Source organism: Lathamus discolor, chromosome 3 (assembly GCF_037157495.1).
Source record: "Lathamus discolor isolate bLatDis1 chromosome 3, bLatDis1.hap1, whole genome shotgun sequence".
Taxonomy (NCBI): Eukaryota; Metazoa; Chordata; class Aves; order Psittaciformes; family Psittacidae; genus Lathamus; species Lathamus discolor.
In genome coordinates, this window is record NC_088886.1 from 152,439,902 (window position 1) to 152,458,766 (window position 18,865).

At 44.2% G+C, this 18,865-nt stretch overlaps 1 protein-coding gene across 2 annotated transcripts in view; it reads left to right on the forward strand.

Moving 5' to 3' along the window:
- Window positions 1-18,865, forward strand: part of INPP5A (inositol polyphosphate-5-phosphatase A) — a 215,545-nt gene that overhangs the window by 141,124 nt on the left and 55,556 nt on the right. For both annotated transcript variants that reach the window (XM_065672509.1, XM_065672510.1), the window contains exon 9: window positions 6,771-6,855. In XM_065672509.1, the coding sequence (XP_065528581.1) occupies window positions 6,771-6,855 (85 nt within the window). The remainder of the gene's footprint in view (window positions 1-6,770; window positions 6,856-18,865) is intronic.

Below are 18,865 nucleotides of genomic sequence, written 5' to 3' on the forward strand. Positions count from 1 at the left end.
TTGCTCCAAGCCCCTGTGTCCAACCTGGCCTTGAGCACTGCCAGGGATGGGGCAGCCACAGCTTCTCTGGGCACCCTGTGCCAGCGCCTCAGCCCCCTCACAGGGAAGAGCTTCTGCCTAAGAGCTCAGCTCAGTCTCCCCTGTTCTGGCAGGTTCAAGCCATTCCCCTTGGCCTGTCCCTACAGGCCCTTGTCCCAAGCCCCTCTCCAGGTTCCCTGCAGCCCCTTTAGGCACTGGAGCTGCTCTCAGGTCTCCCCTTCAGGAGCCTTCTCTTGTCCAGGCTGCCCCAGCCCAGCTCTCTCAGCCTGGCTCCAGAGCAGAGGTGCTCCAGCCCTCGCAGCAGCTCCATGGCCTCCTCTGGACTCACTCCAGCAGGTCCCAGAACTGATCTTCAGTTCATCATCATGGCTGTGGCAGAAGACAGGTTTCACTATCGCCGTTCCTTGGCTTTCCACCAGAAGTCACGGCAGGAGTTGTTGCTGCCTCTGGCATTAGAGATAAAGAAAGTGTGTTTAACCTCCTTATCCGCAAGTCACCTGCCTCCTCCATACTAGCTCTTGGCTCCCACTGACGGGATGGTCTAGTCACTTTCTGCTGCCACACTGGTAGCCTCGTGGTGACGCACCCAGTGCTGCACAGTGACTCTCCGCATGCAGCAAGGTGCCAGTGGCTGCCTCGGCCTCGGTGGTCCCTGTGCACCTCACCATCAGCTGGCATGTGAAAATGTTTGAGCATCCTGGGCAGAGACAGGGCAGCGGGGCCTTTCCTGGGCTGAGATCAACCCAGAACCTGTTGTGAATGCCCTGCTGCAGTGAGCAACAAGCCAGGTTGGCAGATTAACCTGGGAGGGGATTGCCACACCGAGACCGAGCTGCCTCTCCTCAGCGTAGTTAGTTGTGATTTTCATACTCCCTTACTTAGGAAAGAGCATTTTATATAGGCAGTAGTTCATTGTAAGAGCACCTTTTGTACCCTTAATGCCTCTGCCTGGGTTGTGTGCGAAAATAAAGGGATGGTAGAAAGGGAATGCCTTGTCCCAGAAGGTGTGTGAGAAACAGGGAAGTGCTCATGTTAGCGAGTACCCAGCTTAAACACATTTAGTTATTATAAAAATTTGCTCACTGAATACAATATGGCCTGACCTCTGGATTGTTTCTTCCTGAGCAACGTGACAGCGTCCCTCCTTCCGCTGCATTCAGCCCGCCGGGCCGAGCTGCGGGGCTGCCTTTGGTTTTGTTATGTTATTGTTGTGCTTAAAAAAAAACAACAAAAACCCCCCTTGAGCCCCTCTTTTCAGCGGTGTCAAGTGAGGATGAATTGGCCAGGGAGGCATGTTTATAGACTGTGTGAAGAACTTTGTCTTTGTGTGGGAATGCTGGTGACACTGGTATGGCTTGCCTGAATGAACTGCGATGACGCGGGTAATAAGGTGTCCTGCTGAGCGCCGCAGCAGCCTTTCTCAGACCTCCCACTTAATGCCATTCAGCTCCAGCTCAGTGTAGCTAATTTTTCCCATTCCCTCAATTCTTTAGGCCTCCTTACAAACAGAAAAGTCAACTTTCACACCGAGGAGAAGATAAGTGCTTTAGGAAATAATCGTGTAAACAGAATGTTACCTTCTGACCTGATGCTGATACCTTGGTCTGGGACAAAACCCAGCTGGCTATTGCATTAGACATGGCTATTAAAGGAATAATGCTGCTGATCCTCCTTACAAAGTGCCCTGAGAAATGGTTTAGCCAAAACACAGTGCCTCTTGTCACACTGAATCATGTTCAGCTGCTCTCCTCCATGACCAAATTGCTGATATTTAGCAGCTTCCTTGTCATCTCTTTTCTTGCACCAGTATGGGGGGGTAAGTATGAAAGCAGGGGAAAGTCAGTCATGTTTCTCATTGCCCTATTGTTTTCTGGCTGAATTTCAGTGCTTTGAATCATATATACAGTACCCCATATAGCTTTTATAAACGAGGGTGTATTTCGTGAAGTAACTTCAATTGTAACTACTATAATGAGTATTTTAAATTACAAAAGGATTTCAGTGATTCCTATACCATGGAATTGTTCATTTTAAGATTGCACTAAGCAATTCCTATTGGTGTTCTGTGCAGAGGCTGAAATTAATAACTAGACCCAGATTTCCAGTAGTATCAAGGAGAAGAGGAACCTCTGCCTCTTGTTTTATTTAGTCTTGCTCAGAATATGGCATCCAGATCCAAATGGCTTTGAAGAAACTTTCCCTTCATAGCGGGTTTAGCTGATGCTGCCATCCAGACCAGGAGGTCTGTCTTTATGTCAAAACATGTGACATATCCTGGGCTCCAAGACCAAACCTGAGCATTTGATTATCCTGTGGTGTGTGTTTGACTTCTCTCGAGGTTGCCTTTTGTGCAGGTTGGCCCCTGCTCCGAGCTGGGAACTCTTCGCTGTGGCCAGCCAGGCTAGCTTAAGGTATAGCACTTCAGTGCCATGGCTCAGGGGGTTCAGAGGCTCCTTGGAATTCTCCTGGTGCCCCCAGGATTACAGACAGATTTTGTCACAGGTCTTCGGGAAAATGCATTAGGATTGCCATGCTGAACAGCTGGGATGAGTGGAGGTTGCTCTGCTCAATTCTCACTGATACAGCAGAGCACCCCCAGTGCAGACAGAGCGACTTTTATCTGGGTTTGCAAAGCAGCGGCTGATGTCCACTGTGAGTCACCTGCAGTTATTAGACCAAAATAAGAACTGAACGTATTTATTTTGCAGCAAAGAAATTGCTGTAATTTAACATTAATTTGCACCCTTACCAGTGAAGTTTACTCCTTAAAAAAATACATGAACCATGGATGTGACTCTTCAAAACATTTCAGCATGTCATCAACTTCAGCTGTAAACCTTACTTGAAAGCTACTACTGCTGGAGAGTTTCCTTCTTTCACTGCCCTGTCATGTCTATACAGCTATTTCTAGCTATTCTGTTTCCAGAACTGTGTGGGATCTGCCTCTTCTCAAAATACAAGAGAACTTGAAAACAAGCAGAGAATAACCCAACTCGTCCAGAAGTCTTTCAGCGTAGAGCCAGCAGTTAAAGATGTAGAATTAGTTTGAAACTGGCAAAATAAAGAAGGTAATGTTCTCCAAGTATGAAGAGTCTGATACTATTGTCAAGGATGCCTTCTGCAATTAAAAGCTCTGTGTTTGGGGAACTAGAAGAAGAGGAATCATCTATAGCATTTATATTTGTGAGCTTGAAAGTTTAACAAGGTCACCAACAAAGCCACTCTAAGTGTGTTTTTTTTCCAGTGGTCCTTATTTGCCATAATGAACTTGTTACTTTGAGTTCCAAAATGCACAGAAGGAAGGGATACTTCTTTGGTGTGTTCTAAGTGTAAACTCTTTTCTCATAAGCGATACCTTCTGGAGCAAGAACAAAGGATCAGAAGAGTGAAGGTGTTCTTCCAGCCTTTTCCAAGGGAAGACTTCTTTTTCTGGGAAGGAAGGGCTGTCATCTGTTTGAAAAGTTTTCTGGTTTATTTGCATTGCATTGTATCCATCCTGCTTGCCTGTTGATGGCCCTGCAGAGCTCACAACAAGCAGCAGCGCTAGTCACAGCACTGTTGATCTCTTGTTTGCTCTGGTGTATGGGGCTGTGGAAGTGTTTTGTAGCATCTCCACAGTCATGAAACTTTTGTCCAAGTCACCTTTTTGTCACAAGCCATTTAGAAAAGTTGTAGAGGAAAGAGCAGAGGCTAGAATTGTGCTGGAGCTCTTCAGGGTCATCTGGTAGTCAGCAAGTGCAGGGGAAAGGAAATGGCACTGGGTTCTGCACTAAAACAGTGAGATTAATGCTGGCGACATAGGTGGCTGCTTGCTTTCTATGTGATTCAGATTTATCACTCCATTGACTGATTCGTGGCAACATTTTTTAAAGGCTTATTTGATTCATGGTTAGAGGAAGGGTATTGTTATAGAAACAAATAGCAAAGTAGGGCAACACAGAGTTTGGAGCCTTCCCAGGTGATCTGCAAGCACTCGTGGGAAGAAATTGTCTTCCACTTTCTTATATACTTGTACATGTGATGAACTGAATGTGTTTGTGACTTAGAAGGTGGAGGCTAAGGAAATGAAAGGAACACTTGGGTTTAGCTCTTCCTCCTCTCCCAGCACCCTCACTGCATGTGCCAGTCCTGACAGTGCTCTGCAGGGCTTGGTTCCAGCGCTGTTTTCCCACATGTTCCTGGGGCAGGGAATAATGCTGTACTCTTCTGTATTGCCATCCCCTGTGCTGACTTGGGGTCTGATTCTGAAAGCACAATCCATAAGATTGGTTCTTGCACCATTGATTCAGTGCAGTTGTAGGCATTGGTAAGTGTTTCAGAACAGAGCTATCAGAGCACCACTGCTGAAATAATTCTAAGGTTTGGGAACTCTTGAACTGATGGTAAGTTCCAGTGGAAAGGACAGTGTGTTACATACATGTATTGAGTCATTTAAAGCGTATTTGATTATTAGGTATCCCAGATCATTTAATAAGTACATAATTTGTACATTCCCGCTGTACCATTGATAATTTCACTATACACCTAAACTTCAGCACCCATGAAAAGGAGATAGTCAGAAGCCACTTAAACATCTTTCTTGAGAAGCAAAGTTTGGACTATTGTACTTCAGTCTGTCGTGAGACACTCTTCCTAAAATGTCCAACATGACAAACTGCAAGGGGAGCAGCTGGTTAAAATTATCAGTTTGAAAGCTGGCATTGATCTGTACGCAAATCACGTTTAAATGGGGTAATGTGCAAGACTATGAAATGACTGAATTTTAATGAATTGATCAGCAGCAGACTAATAAGCTGGTTGGGTCATCAGTTAGGAGACATTTTACCTGGCTATTTTTGGAATAGTCTGTTTATTTGGAAAATCCATCTTTGCATAATACAATCACAGGCATCATTCTCATAATACCAATTTGTTTTAAGAGGCCTTCTCTAGACCTTGATGTCATTCCTGCAATATCTGTCATTTCTTTGTCAGCAGTAAATGGCAATGAGCAAAGCCAGAAGTAAGAAATGAATCAGGAAAGTTGGCAAAGCAAAATCGTTTTTTTCTTATGTGGAAGTTGCATCTCAGATTTTGCAATGATAGTGTTAGCAAATTGTGGTAATGTAAATGGTTTAACTTTTAAGTTCTCATTTTCCTTTAAAGTGCCATGAGAGCACTAATCAAACTAATGTTATGTACAGGTCAAGAGTGGCAGGTTGTTCTCGGGGCTTGCTGGGAGCTGACAGTAGGCAGTATTTATTAACAGTACCTGCAATAATTTGTCAACTGAATGGAGGATTTGGAGATCTTCACACCAGCAAAGGATAAGTCTTTGCAGAGATATTGCTTCAGATGATCACTGCCTTAGGTCCACTTAATTTTTTGATAGAATAATATTCCAAAGCAATTGATGACTGTGGACTAAGAATGGAAGAGCATTTTAAGAGGAGCAGCAGTATTTCACTGTAAGTCCAATGTTGTATCTTTCTTTACAGCTTGGAAAAGTCTAAATGGATGTAATGTGTTAAAACTTTTGAAGCTATTTGCCTCCTTCCTGGGCAGTGTTGTGCCAGAAGCCTACTTATTGTGTGTGACTTTATAATCTTGCACCTATCTATACAGGTCCCTGCCTCTGGGTCTGCTGGGGTTCCTTATGTCATAACGCTTCCATATTGATATACTCCAGAATGTACACAGTGCATTTGTTCCTTATTTCTTCTGTATTGTACACCTAGTGTACATTGCAGTTTTGTGTGTGTTTTGTCTGTGTATATTCTCTGTAGCTGTCCCATTTCAGGTCTTTCATACCTTCTCAGCTACTGGTAAGAAATGAATGCTGTTGATTCCTGTTGTGAAATGGAGTGTGAATCAGTGGATTTCCAAAAGCCAAGATCCCTGGAAGTGTGTAAAATTGCACATGGTTAGGAGTACCAGATAATTGTTTTTTATCATAGATAAGTACTAATACAATAACAATTGTTATTGTTATTACTGAACCGTTAATACAAGATTTGCAAGATGAATAGTAATGCCTTAACTCCCTGCTTGGTACTGAGCAAAGGCTTGAGGAAAAAAAGTCAATCTTCACATCTGGAAAGATCACCTTTTAGGTGTAGCTACAGTCCCAGTAGGATCTGCTTTGAACAAAAAGAACTGTCAGAGAACTGCAACTGAGCCAGGGGAAACCTCATAGATGAGCCTCCACCAGCTGTGACCGTTGACTTACAGCCCCAACATGTCACTTGTCATGCAGTCCTTAGAGTACTAGCAAACACTGCTAAACATTGTGATCACAATCTTACTGAGAAGTAAACTCAAACGTTGAAGTAATCTGAACTCACCACTACTGAGGGGTTTCTAATTCTTAGCTGCACAGCCTAAAGCCATATAACTTAAATTTCCAAAGGTGTGGAGTACCTCTGCGATGCCCTCAAGATTTCTGTGATGCCCAAGTGCTGCTTCTGCATCATTTGTACTAACTGCTGCAAAGTTGCTTTCCTGCACATTGCTCTTTCCAGCCAGATGGGAAATGAAATACATTATTTTACTGGGGTTTTAGATAGAATTGCCTAAGCAAAGAGAATCAGCCCAGAAACACAGTTAGTGTATTGTTCCAGTATAAATGGGTAGGTTTGATCTTTCCAGTAATTATTTCTGACCTGTGCTTAGAGATAACACGTGTGTCTGTGCTCACCCTCGTATCCATGTGCAGCTGAATGACACAATTGTTTCGGGTTTTTTTTTTCCAGAATTATAGATCAGCGGTTTGAGAAAGTTTCGTATTTTGTCTTTGGAGATTTCAACTTCAGACTGGACGCCAAAGCAGTGGTAGAGGTAGGACTTTCCTAATGCTTCTCTTGTGGACTCTACCAGCTTTTACTTATCAAGTATTTTTTTCCTATGGAAGAGTGACTTAACAGACTAATCTTAATATTGACATGAGACTTGGCTAAGAATACCTTTAACAGGAACATGTGACAGGTAACTAAGGATCACTGTTGGGAACCTGCTGGAGCAGTTAAGGGATCACAGCTGGCATGCTGCTTTCCTTCTCGGTGGGTGTGTGTAAAGGGAATTTCAGCCATAGGTGCAGAGTCCATGTCACCTGTGCGTGGTCCTGTGTGTGGAAAGGAGACCATGTGAGGACCATCTAAGGTGAGACCTGGAGGTTTCACAGTGCATGCAGGAGCCTCTTCCTTCAGAGGCATTCAGATCTCTTGTTTGAGATCTCTTTGGGCTCCAGCACAGGGGACCACATTTCTGTTGTATGTTTGTGACTTCTGGCATATGTTTGTAGCTCACAGTGAATGTCACAGCCCTTTACTGCCAGCAGAGCAAGTGCTGGTTTATGTTTCTACTCTGTAGGGGGAAAAAGAGAGACATTTCCTAACTGTCTGTGATAGAACTCCACACTCTAAAAATACCAGCAGACATTTGTGCAACCCTTTGTGACAGTAGCATTTGGTGTGGAACAGTGACTGGAAGATTTGCACAAAGTCAGAAAGAATGAAGTAAACCTTCTTTATCATGGGTTGAGATTACCTTGACTGTACTGCTGAGGCTTAGCCCCAGGTAACACGGGGTCAGAAATGATGTCCAGGTTGAAAAGAAATTTAATCTCATGGTTTTACCCCTTGAATTCTAGAGATACTGCAATGTCTTTTTGGTGTCTTTGAAGGTAGGCATGTATCTTCTGAACCAAAGCTTTTACTTTCTAAATCAAGCAGTGGGAAGTAGGTGCCCTGGTGTGGAAGGCCGGTTACCCCCATACAGCTGCGGTGCAGTTCTCGTTCTTTACAAGGCAACTAGTCCTGCTGAACAACGGGAGTTCAACGTTACAGCACTGCCTCTGCAGCTAATAACTTCCTTCTTGGAATCCTTTATCCACTGTAGTAGTTTAACCAACAAACTTAAGGCATAATTGAAATGAAATCCAAGTCACTGATTCGGAGTATGCAGCTTCATCTTGCATATGTTAAGGACAAAATCCTGCTCTGCTACACTGTGGTTGCCAGTGTTATCAGCAGTGTTTACAGGTTGTTCTTGAAATACTGTGCCTGTTTGGTTTTTATTCACCAGTAGTGTGATAGTATTACTGAGAAGGCTCCTGTCTGAGCACACCTCTCTCAGTCATGCTGTAGCAGAGTCATCTCCTGCACCCAGTACTGGTGGAGGGTGCTGTAAGTTTCTTCTCACTTACCAACTGCCTCGCAGGCTGCAGGGCTGAATGCAGAGGATGCTTTATTGCCAGTAGATTAAGATTCCTACATTTGTATCTGTGAGTTTCAAAGTGATCCACTTCTAACAAAATAGCATCACTAACCACAGGTGATGCACACAGAGTGAGCTGCACAACAGGTAGTAAGAGTTCAAGTGACTCTTATTCCTGACATGGCACTTTTTGCCTGTGAATGCTTTACCAACGTCAGTGTTGTTGTGTTGAGCATGCTGAGCAGTGATTTGAAGATGAATGAGATTAATTTACCCATTCTTCCTAAATCCAATATGTGCATGTGTGAGTGTAAAAAGCGTTGGGATAATACATCTTTCCTGTTGCTTCGAAAAGCAACAGGAAAGATGTTCCTGTTCATTAACCAGAAATGTACCTGGCTCCTTTGCGACATTAATTAAACGTAATTAAAGTTGGTCTTGAAACTTCCACTTGTAATTTACATGGTTAAAGTCATACTGAGCTTTTTTTTTAGTCTTCTGTGCTTGGTACAGTTTATAAACTGGTATGTGAGAAGATCCAACAGATGTAAGAAATGGTTGTCTCGTGCAGTTTACTACACAGGCAGTGTTTCTTTGACAGCATCTTAACAATGAAACAGTCGTGCATGATTCCATAGTAAGGGTGTAGCACTCTGTTTTCACAATGAAGTCTGGTCTTCTAGGAGACAGATCCTTTTCTGAAGTGTCGTTTGGAAGGGCAGTTACAGGCCACCCCTAGTGGGAATTATTCTGGATAGCACCTAATGGTTTGATTGTGTGTAAGAAGTGTGAGATCCAAGCCCAGATCACTTCACAAGCTGGTTTAAAAACAGTGCTTCTCAGCTGTGCTGTTTTTCCAAAGCTGGCAGAGGGCTATTCAGCAGTGCAGTTGATACTAGGAATTTTAAGGGTTAATCCATTGACCTGTCATCTTTTTATATATTACTGAATTTATTTCTGCTTTTCTTGCTGACCTTTGAGTTCCCTCTTGAGACTGCAATGTGCTGAATGCTTGGACACTAAGATGCTACCAGCAATACCTGAGTTGTGGAAACGTAGACTGTGCTTATACCAAACACAGAGAATAAAGTCTATTTCTAAAGGATTACTCAATTAAGCCATTGAAAGCGAGATCTGAGAGCTGTTTCAAGTGTGGAGACCACACACTGAAGTGCAGTGTGCTAAATCAGATGCCAGAAATGTTGTGCTTATGAATTGAGAATTAATAGACAATAAATCATTAATATATAACTTATTAAACATTATATGTGAACCTTAATCTAAAGGCATATTGATTTCCTTGCTAGGAAAATCTGCTTTACTGTTGTTGGAGAATCCGGGGGGGATCAATAAAACAGGTAGGGGCTTCAGGCCATGTGTGCATTAACAAGGGCATTGTCCAGGGGATAAACTGGCAAGAAAGAAATAGGATGTCTGTAGCATAACAAGCATAGCAAATACAGTTGGCTTATAGTAGGTCTGAATTATAGTTCGAGCATAAGTTGTAGCTCAGCATAATGATATTCAGAGAAATACCTACAGCTCATCCACTGAAAGCATTTTAAAGCTGTCCTCAGCCTGCAAAGAGCCAGTGATAAGGTTCTGTTTCAGTCCTGGGCCCCTGTGTGACTCAAAGTACAGGGAGCATAAGAGGAGCTGGAACAACCAGTCTGGTTACACCAAATGCCCTTGGCATGTGCCACACATTGAGGCATTGGGGGATCTGCCAGGTCTCAGCCAGTGGCGCCTGTCGTGGCTTAGGCTGAAAGATCTTGTGTGATGCCTGATCCTCCTTCTCCCTGGGGCAGGCTAAAGGCTCCAGCCACTGAAAATAACTGTATGGAAACGAAGTGCTGGTGAGTGTTAATTAGAAAGGTTCAGCATTGGTGTAGTAATAATCACCAGGGCCTGATCCTGACACATGCTTCTGGGTCTGTGTAGCTGAGCCGCAAGGTCAGCCCCTCTCCCTAAGAGAGATAAATGCCACTACTTGGTTACTGTAAAACACCCGGGGAATTGAATCATAGGCTCTCAGACTGGTTTGTGTTGGAAGGGACCTTAAAGCTCATCCAGTTCCAACCCCTGCCGTGGGCAGGGACACCTTCCACTAGAGCACCTTGCTTCGAGCCCCGTCCAACCCAGCCTTGTATCTTCTGCTGGCAGCCTTGCTCTTGTGAGGCATCACCTTTTCAAAGATTCATTGTGGACCCGTTCAGGCCAGCAAATTACTGACCCTTCTGCACTCCTGCTTGTGGTGCTGGCATGGCAGTTACTCAGTGCTGAATATCCTCAGTTCAGCATCCTTTGTGTAGAAGCATATCCAAAAACAAGCCTTGTAAGTGTATTTAGTAAGGCAACACGAGAAATTTACATTTCCCCGAGTCTTGATCATTTTAAGGTATGCTCTAAGACCCTACTTTTTTCTCTGATGATCAGATAGGTTCAGTTAATCCTCTAGCTGCAAAGTTGGACGAGTATTTCAGGCTGTTTCAATTCAAAGATTTGCCTACTGAATGTCTTTCAAATGGTAGCTGTTTGGGGTGATACAGCATTCTAATGATTTGCCCACTGCTGCCAGGTATCTTCCAGCACATCTGTTCCCAGCATGTTCTGGAAGTGTTTACAACATATACAGAATTACTGTAAACGTCTGTATTAGTTTGACTCTATTCTAGTGTGCATCCGCTTCTCTGCAAGGACTCTAATACAGGTATTGTCACAGCCTTTCACAGAAGCGGAAGTTTCTGGTGTTTCTCTGTGTACAAGGTGGTTCTCCTACAATTTTCCCAGAAGTTCTGCTTTCCCTGTGCTGTAAGGACAATTCACGTGGGTCATTGGTCTTTGCAGTTATCTGGAATATGTTGCAAATTCATAGTAGTGTGTGTGACAAAGGTAGATTTCCTGTTTCTGGAAAATTACCTGCTCAAAGTGAAGTGAAAGGAGAGCTGGTGAGGTGACTTGGAGGAGAGCTGCGGCAACACTGAGGTGTGCTGCAGGCTGAATAGTCCAGGAACTGGAAAATTGTCATGAGTTATTTGGTTGTTCAGAAAAGGCAGGAGGGTAAATGCCTGCAGGTTCTGGGTGAAACAAGACTAGTTGGCTGTCGACCTAATAAAACTAGGATACTAAAATCTGTGAAGCACATTAAGGGGAAGAAGGGAAGTGAAGTTTGTGGAGGGATGAATGAAGAGTTTCTTACAAAGACCTGAGGAGGACAAGTTCTTTTTGTTTGGGATGAGAAGTAAAAGGATTGAAGCTATTGTAAGTGAATGCATGGAAGAAGTAAGTCAATTCTCTTCTGTCGGTCCCTGAGAACAGCAGCTCGATACCTGCTGTGGCTGCTGTTGACCACACAAGCTTCACTCTCTGATGGGTCCAGGCCCATTCTCATCTCCACTTTTACCATCATATATATTTGATTTTTTTACATTGAAGCATCTTACTCGCATCTCGTATTTTCTGTAAACCCTACAAGCACTGCCAGTGTAAATGTGGCAGCATAAATCTCACCTTGCCTCCTCCTTCACGCAGATCTGTGGAAGTGCAGGTGGGAGGGTCGTGACCCCCGTCAGTAAATTTGCAGGGCTGCGTAGACGCTGGTGTCCCGCGCGGGCTGTCATTTGGTGTCTTTAACATGCAGAGGTGCCCTTTCCCCTCCGTTTGTTAGAGCAGATGTTGAAAAAAGAGCACGTCCAGTCTCATCCGTTTGCCCAAGCGCTGTGCTGGAACTCGGAGGCTGGAGCTCTCAGTGGGGAGCTGCCTCCTCTTACCATTCCTCTGCACCAGCCCTGAGCATCACAGCTTCAGCTGTGGTCGCTGATAAAACTATTTCTCCTTCTGTTCCTTCTGCCTCAGTGAATCAGTTTACCAGTCTTGCTCTATTTAAATCACCATTCAAGTATTAGGTGGGCCTAAAGCAAGGAAGAGTATTTTTGCTGTCAGCTGGCCATAGTAACAGTCTATATTAATCTTTGAGGACTAGTGTATTTTCATAATTTGAAAGAAATTAGTTATCCACTAAAACTCTTACCTGTAAATCTTCCTATTTATCCATTTTAGGAAAGTACAGTCAGGCTTAATAAACGGGGCTTATTTTAACTGGTTTGGAATAAAAACCTGTGTCTGTCTGATACTGCTGATTCCAGTCTCTTAAAGTTCCTTGTACTTCCAAGAAGAGAAGGCTAATTGTGTGCGCCTTGGTTCCAAGGGTTGCAGCTCAGGAATATAAAGTTCAGTATGCAAACCAGAGGTCTTCAGGAGAAGGTCATATTAATCACAAAATCCATTTGCTCAAGGTAAACCATAAGCTTCACTTGTATCCAGAAAGTTTTTCCTCACTAAAGGTCACCCTGTTAGGGTTGACGGTAACTTGCTAAGCTGCAGAGGGATAAATTGAAGATTTATAGAGGTTGCAATAGAAATGCTGTTTCAGGTTTCCAGTCATTTTAGCCTATGAAAAGCCTTCAAGCTCTAGCTGCAGAATATGAAGCAAAATCCTCATCCTAAAGCTAGGAATTCGTGCTTGTCCGCTACCCTGCCTGATCAATGGGTTACGTTCAAGCAAGGTATTTCCTTTCTAGACCTCTGCCAAGCAGCCGTTTGATAAGCCATAACTGGAATTGCTGATTAAATGATTTTTGAAAGGTAATAACTACTCATGAAGAGGTTGCATATGTAGCTACACCATTCACTTGCATTGTGCCTCCCTGCCACCTCTGACCATTTGACTGTATATTACCTAGTGAAAGAGGAACTTCATTCCAGCATGACTTGTTAGCTCCTGCCATATTGATGCTACAGTGAATCACATCATTTGCCTATGATCAAACAGTCTTGGCACCATATGGTCTTCATTTTGAAAACACTGGTGGCATCATATCTTTTTATCAAGTGGGCTTCTGCCAGCAAAAGTTGAAGGAGCATTCCCTGTTAGTGCTGTGATGTCTTCATCTACAAAATGGGGCCTCCTCCTGGGAGACATCTCGCTGTCTCCTGAACAGACTTCCTTTGTTCAGAATACAAAAAAGCTGATGATCAGCTTTTCTGTCTCAGGATTTGATTTAGATCTTACCCAAATGTGAGGAAATATTTTAAGTTGAGCATGTTTCATTACAGAGTCCTGTGTTTCCTGCAGTAACCGGGATCTTTGCAAACTCCAGACAGCAAACGACCCATCCGTGATTGTCATCAAAAAGATTAACAACTTCGTAGGCAATTAGCTTTGATTTGGAAACCTGATTCACAGTGAAGTGGTCGGGCTGTGGGTGGATGTGGAGAGGTGATTCCCTTCTCATCTTCATAAGTGTGCTTCCCTCAAGAAAAGCGGGTTATCTGGCAGAATGAGGCTCTTGCTGTCTTCTTGCAGTATTGGTATCAGTACTAACCATCTTGCCATCTTGTTACCTATTACTTGCAGAAGATGGTTTGAATACATCAGAAGTGCATGGCAGAATTGCATATTGCTTTTTTAAAACTTCCGACTTTCTTTACTTTTGACGAGTGAGTCTTCAGGAGAAATCAGTACTGTTTAATTGTATTAAATATTAATTAAATACTGACATAGCATTAAAAAGTAAGTATATAGAATCACGGGCATATGCAATTCTGCCTCCCTAACCAAAACCAAACCAGACATTGTTCTTTTTCTGGGCAGCGATGTGCACATGTCTGTACATACACATTTAAGCAAGCTCTTGTGGGTCCTGCCGAGATAACACAGCAGCTGAAGCACTGACCTATTTTTAAATCATGTTCTGTACCTTTGGAAGGTTGTTCTGTTTAACAGAGCACTTGGTCATCCTCAGAGTGCTCTTAAGACCCTGTAGCTTTTAGAGCTGGACAAAGGAGGAGGCACAGGTTTGCAAATGCTGCAAGCAGACCCCTTCTCACAAAAGCAGCAAATTCATTAAAGCTTGACTAAATGGTGACAGAACCAGGGCTATGGAAACCTCATTATGTCCTGTTAAATCTTTAAGTAGTTAGGAAGGAAAGCTGGTAATACAGTGCTGCAAATCATGCAAAAGAGCCCTTTTTTTACACATATGAAGGGAATTGTTCTTTCTTTCTTGTGTTCTTCAGTTAATGTGTTCTTTTGCTCCATAATGGCAGCTGGTTTAAAAGTGTAATAGGGTTCCCTGCTTCCTTCAGTAAAGTGGTAGTAAGCCAACCTTATAAAAGAAAAATGGCATTGCTTTATTTCTGAACTAAACCTGCATATCATGAAACGAATTATTTTAATAGCTTACACACTTCAGCTTATGTGTTCATTCCGGTTAGAAATATGTGTAAGATCCTCATTGGTTTTATCTTTTCAAATAGTTCATTGTAAATAGCTTTGTCTTGTGAAGGTTTTAACTTTCTTTACAAGCTAAAATGGTTCTAGGAAATGCTGGAAACAAAATCTGTGTGAAATGAAAATGTAACAGAGATTTATTAAATGAAAATGCATACAACTTCAGCTCCAATAAGGACAGTTTTATTAATGAATGTAAATTGCAGCAACACATCTGAGGCACCTGCTTAACGTTCATTATAAATTACTCTCACAGACATTGTGATGAGTTTCATATTGTAGCCAGACTTATAAAAGCATGCAGATTGCTTCCCCAAGGGACTGGATATTTACTTAACAGTGTGGCTAATTGCAATTATTTATTTTCCAGTGATTACAAATGGCTTCTGCATTAAAGATATATGTGGCTATTAGGAATTATTCAATTACCTCTGTTTTTCTCAGTAGTTTAACTCAAACCTGAGCTCGGATTCCCAGAGGAAGGCAGTAGCATATTAACTCCGTATGTTCCGTACTTTCTGCTGGGCCCAGGTCTCTAGTCCTAAATGCTGTCAGCAGAGCTGGCTTGAGAAACACTCATTACCCAGCCCTGCCGCTGATTTTTTGACGTCTCAGGACCGTACTGACGCTGCTGCCACTCTTATTGGCAAGATTCATAGGAGGTTAATTAAATCCATCTTCAAAACAACGAGGGGGCAATGAGCCATATCCTCGTTGCAACAGTAAATTAAATGATGCAATTGTTTCTACTTCCATCACAGATAAGGGGAGAGATGAGTGAATGGATTGTTCTCTGGCTGCCTCCTCTGGGGCCTGGGAGGGTCTAGCAGCATGTGGTCATAAACCTGCTTTTCAGCTGTGGCTCCGGGACGAGATGACGGTGTTATCAGCAGGCGGAGGTCCCGCAGGCGTCTCCGTCTGAGGGATGACACTGTCTAAAAACAGAGGAACTCCATCCGCAGCAGGGCGCCGCAGCTCCTCCTGTTCCAGATGCAAATGCATACAAACACGGTTACGGAGCAGAACAGGAGCGACGATGCGTTGATGAACCTTGGCACCGCTTGGGTAGTAATTAAAACGTACACGAATTAAATACAATTATCTGGCACTTTCTAACAGTGCCGAGCGTCACTGAACTGGTTAATAACGGGGTGTGCGGGCTTGGCTCTGGCTGGGAGCGTTCCGGGCGCATGCCCGGTGCCTCGGCGGCCGCGCTGGCAGCTGGGGGCCCGGGCTGGCACCGGCTGCCGCGGGTGACGCGGTACCAGCGGCGCCCGTCTCGGCAGCGCGGGATGTGCCGCCCGCCGGCCGCGGCCTCCCCGCGCGGGGATACCTGGCGGCCCCGTCTTGCGTCAGGGGCTCGCAGTTCCGTGCTGGCACAAGGGGCAGTGCTCTGGAGGCAGACCTCGCAGTGTGCCTCAGGGCGGCTGGGCCAGGGGCTGAGGCTTCGTTTGGGGGCACATAGAAAAATCGTCTGGAGAATGGCTCAGTTCATGTGATGTCAGGTGCCCAGTGCAACCTTCCCGTGATGACAGCGCTAATAGGGCTGCAGGTTAATTTCTGCTTGGCGATGTACCGATTAAGAACCGGATCCTGAGATCTGTTTACCAAACCTTTGACATTGTCCAGGGTCTTTACACCTGTGACATGTGGAGCGTTTGAATGGGAATGCAGGCAGCACTTCACTGCATGCTTGTCTCTGAGGATGAGTAATCCGTGGGTTTTATCAGGGTAAGAGGGCTCATGGTATTGCAGGAATGGTAGCTAGAAAAGGAAACATGTAACCAGCCATTTGTAGTATCCTGACTTGAAAATTATTTTTATGAAGGCAGGCGTAGTTTGAATGGTTCCATGCAGTGCTGTAACGCACAGTGAAAGGCTGTAGTAGGTAACTAAACTGCCTGTAAAATGTAGCTAATGGAAGCCTGTAGGGAGTCTTTTCAAAAAACCACCATGCAGTATAAGATGGTATTTTGTTTGCTTATCATAAAATTGAGAAGAGTTTGGTATCCATCTGACAATGAAGGAACAGGATCCTGTGCCCCATACCATACACAGGAGTTCTGTTGCAGTGGCAAGTTTTATTCTTGAGCTGGAGTCAGAAACACAGCAAGAGCTGCCGGGCTGAATACCCGGCATCTCTGGGTATGAGTGCGGCTGAATTAAAGCATTTTTTTAAAATGGGTAACAGATTTTAATCTGAAAACAGCAATTCTCAAGAGTGAGAGAAGAGGAACTGAGGAACCACGGTCTGTATTTTGTGAAGCAAGAAAAACCTTATTTAGATTTGGGCACACATCTAGTGTTGGTGGAAGAAAAACCCTATAATTGCTATAAAGTTTACACTGGCATCTCCTTACCACTGACTGGTGGTAAATGGAGCAGTACTTACAGAGAATGGACAGATTGCACTGCCTCAAGTAGACAGAGCCTATTTGTGGTAGGCCTTTTATGAGAGTAAGGCAGCAAACACCTTTGTGTAAACACTAGTTCACCGTGGCATTCAATGGTGTGGCGCGCAATTAAGATCCTGATCATCGTGGCCACCTTATCTGAGCTGTTGCGTAGTTAGGGAGTCTTCAGATTCATATGGCTTGGGGGTTGGTGTGCAAGCGGTACAAGAGCCTCCCTGAGGTAGACTCACACAGCGGTAGTGGAGAACTTCTGTAAGATCTGTGTTGAGTGCAGATCTCCACCATATTCTGTCACTTTGTGCATTACTAAAGGAAATGTTGATTTTCCGATCCACGTGATGTGTCCACAAACGTGCCTTTATTGATACTGATAATTCAGACAGCAGCTTTACCTTTCTCAGAATAGAATTTCCCATAATGTATAATTTTTCCCGGTTCCAATTTGAGATGAGAATTTGACATTTCAAAGCAAAGTATGCAGAATGACAGTCCAGGAATCTGAAATCAGCTGTAATGGTTGCTGTCATTTTCAAGTTGCTGCTTCTCAGAAAGAAAATGACTAAGAGCTTCCTGGCCAGTTGTCACCCCTGCAGGTGCTTTCAGTTGAGACCTCTAAAGGTTTTCTTTTCCTCCTGTGAGTGAACCAGAAATAGAAAACAGGGGTTAGCACTTTGACACCCCACTCTAACGGGGTGTCTTGAGGTCACGTACATGTGCACCAGCCACCCATGAAGCAGTCACACCCCACCCCACACTCCTTTCAGGCGCACTTGTTCTGATCCTTATGGATAATTTTAACCTGCTGTAGGTACTTTGCAACCAGGGTTGTCTTGGGTGGAGGCAGGATTTAGGAATTCATCTGGAGGGTGCAGAGTAAGTTATCACCATACGCTCCCAGTTGGTGCAGCCAGATGACAAGCTGTGAAAGCGAGGAGGGAAAAACACTTTTGGAAATGCCGGCCAGACCTGACATGGGGAATAATTGATAGCGGGATTGGTGGAGGATTGGAGAGGTGTGAGCTTGTGAACTGACTGAAGAAGCTTAGGTTCACAGTCAGGTTCAGGGCGTAGTTTTGGTAGTTGTGAGGATTTTATTGGAAGGTGGAGTGAATGGTAGGATTTTGGGTTGAATGGTTAATGGACAGTCGTGATTTTAGCTGATGAAGAATCAGCTATGAAGAATCAGGGTTTGGGTTGAGTTGTGGTGTCTCACTGGGGAGGAGAGGGTGGTGTTCCCTCTCTAGCTTGAAAGACTGGTGCTGGTACATAGCTCATGGTGGAGGACTGAGGCTCCAGGGCCTAACGTTCATAATGCTCCTGTACCTCACGTGTGTGGTGTGATGGGCTGACCCCTTCTGTGGTGTGGGCAGTGACTGCAACAGCCCTGGAAAGCAGTTGTCGGAAGACAGAGGAGCTGAGGCTTTCTCCTCAGGGTCAGGTCTGCTTTTGGTCTGCTCAGACATGTGTGTCACATGAAGAAGATGGGCTGTCACAGGAGCTGCAGCACTCAGCCAGTGTGCGGTGTTGTCCCAGCAAATAGCCACCGTGTCTGTGCAACAAGGGGCACATTCAGATCTGGGAAGCATAGCAGAGGTTTTGCCTGTGAGTCCCACTGAAAGATGGGTTTGAAGGAGGGAACCCTCACCTGTCTGTACCAGCTTCGTAAACCTACCCCATGTCATCTTGTCACTAGATCCAGGTAACCAGTACATAGTAAACTGTTATTTTAAGCTTCGTGACTCTGAGAGGTAGGGGAAGAGAGGGATAATGTTATCTTAAATGTCCCCCTTACCCAGAGGCCATTTGTTTCAGCTCTGTGCTGAAAGGGTGCAGGGGATGATGTGATGATGTTGGAACCATTCTCCTACCTCTCACTAACCCTGCCTAAGGACTGAGGGAGCACTGTGAGTGCATCTTGTGCATGCTG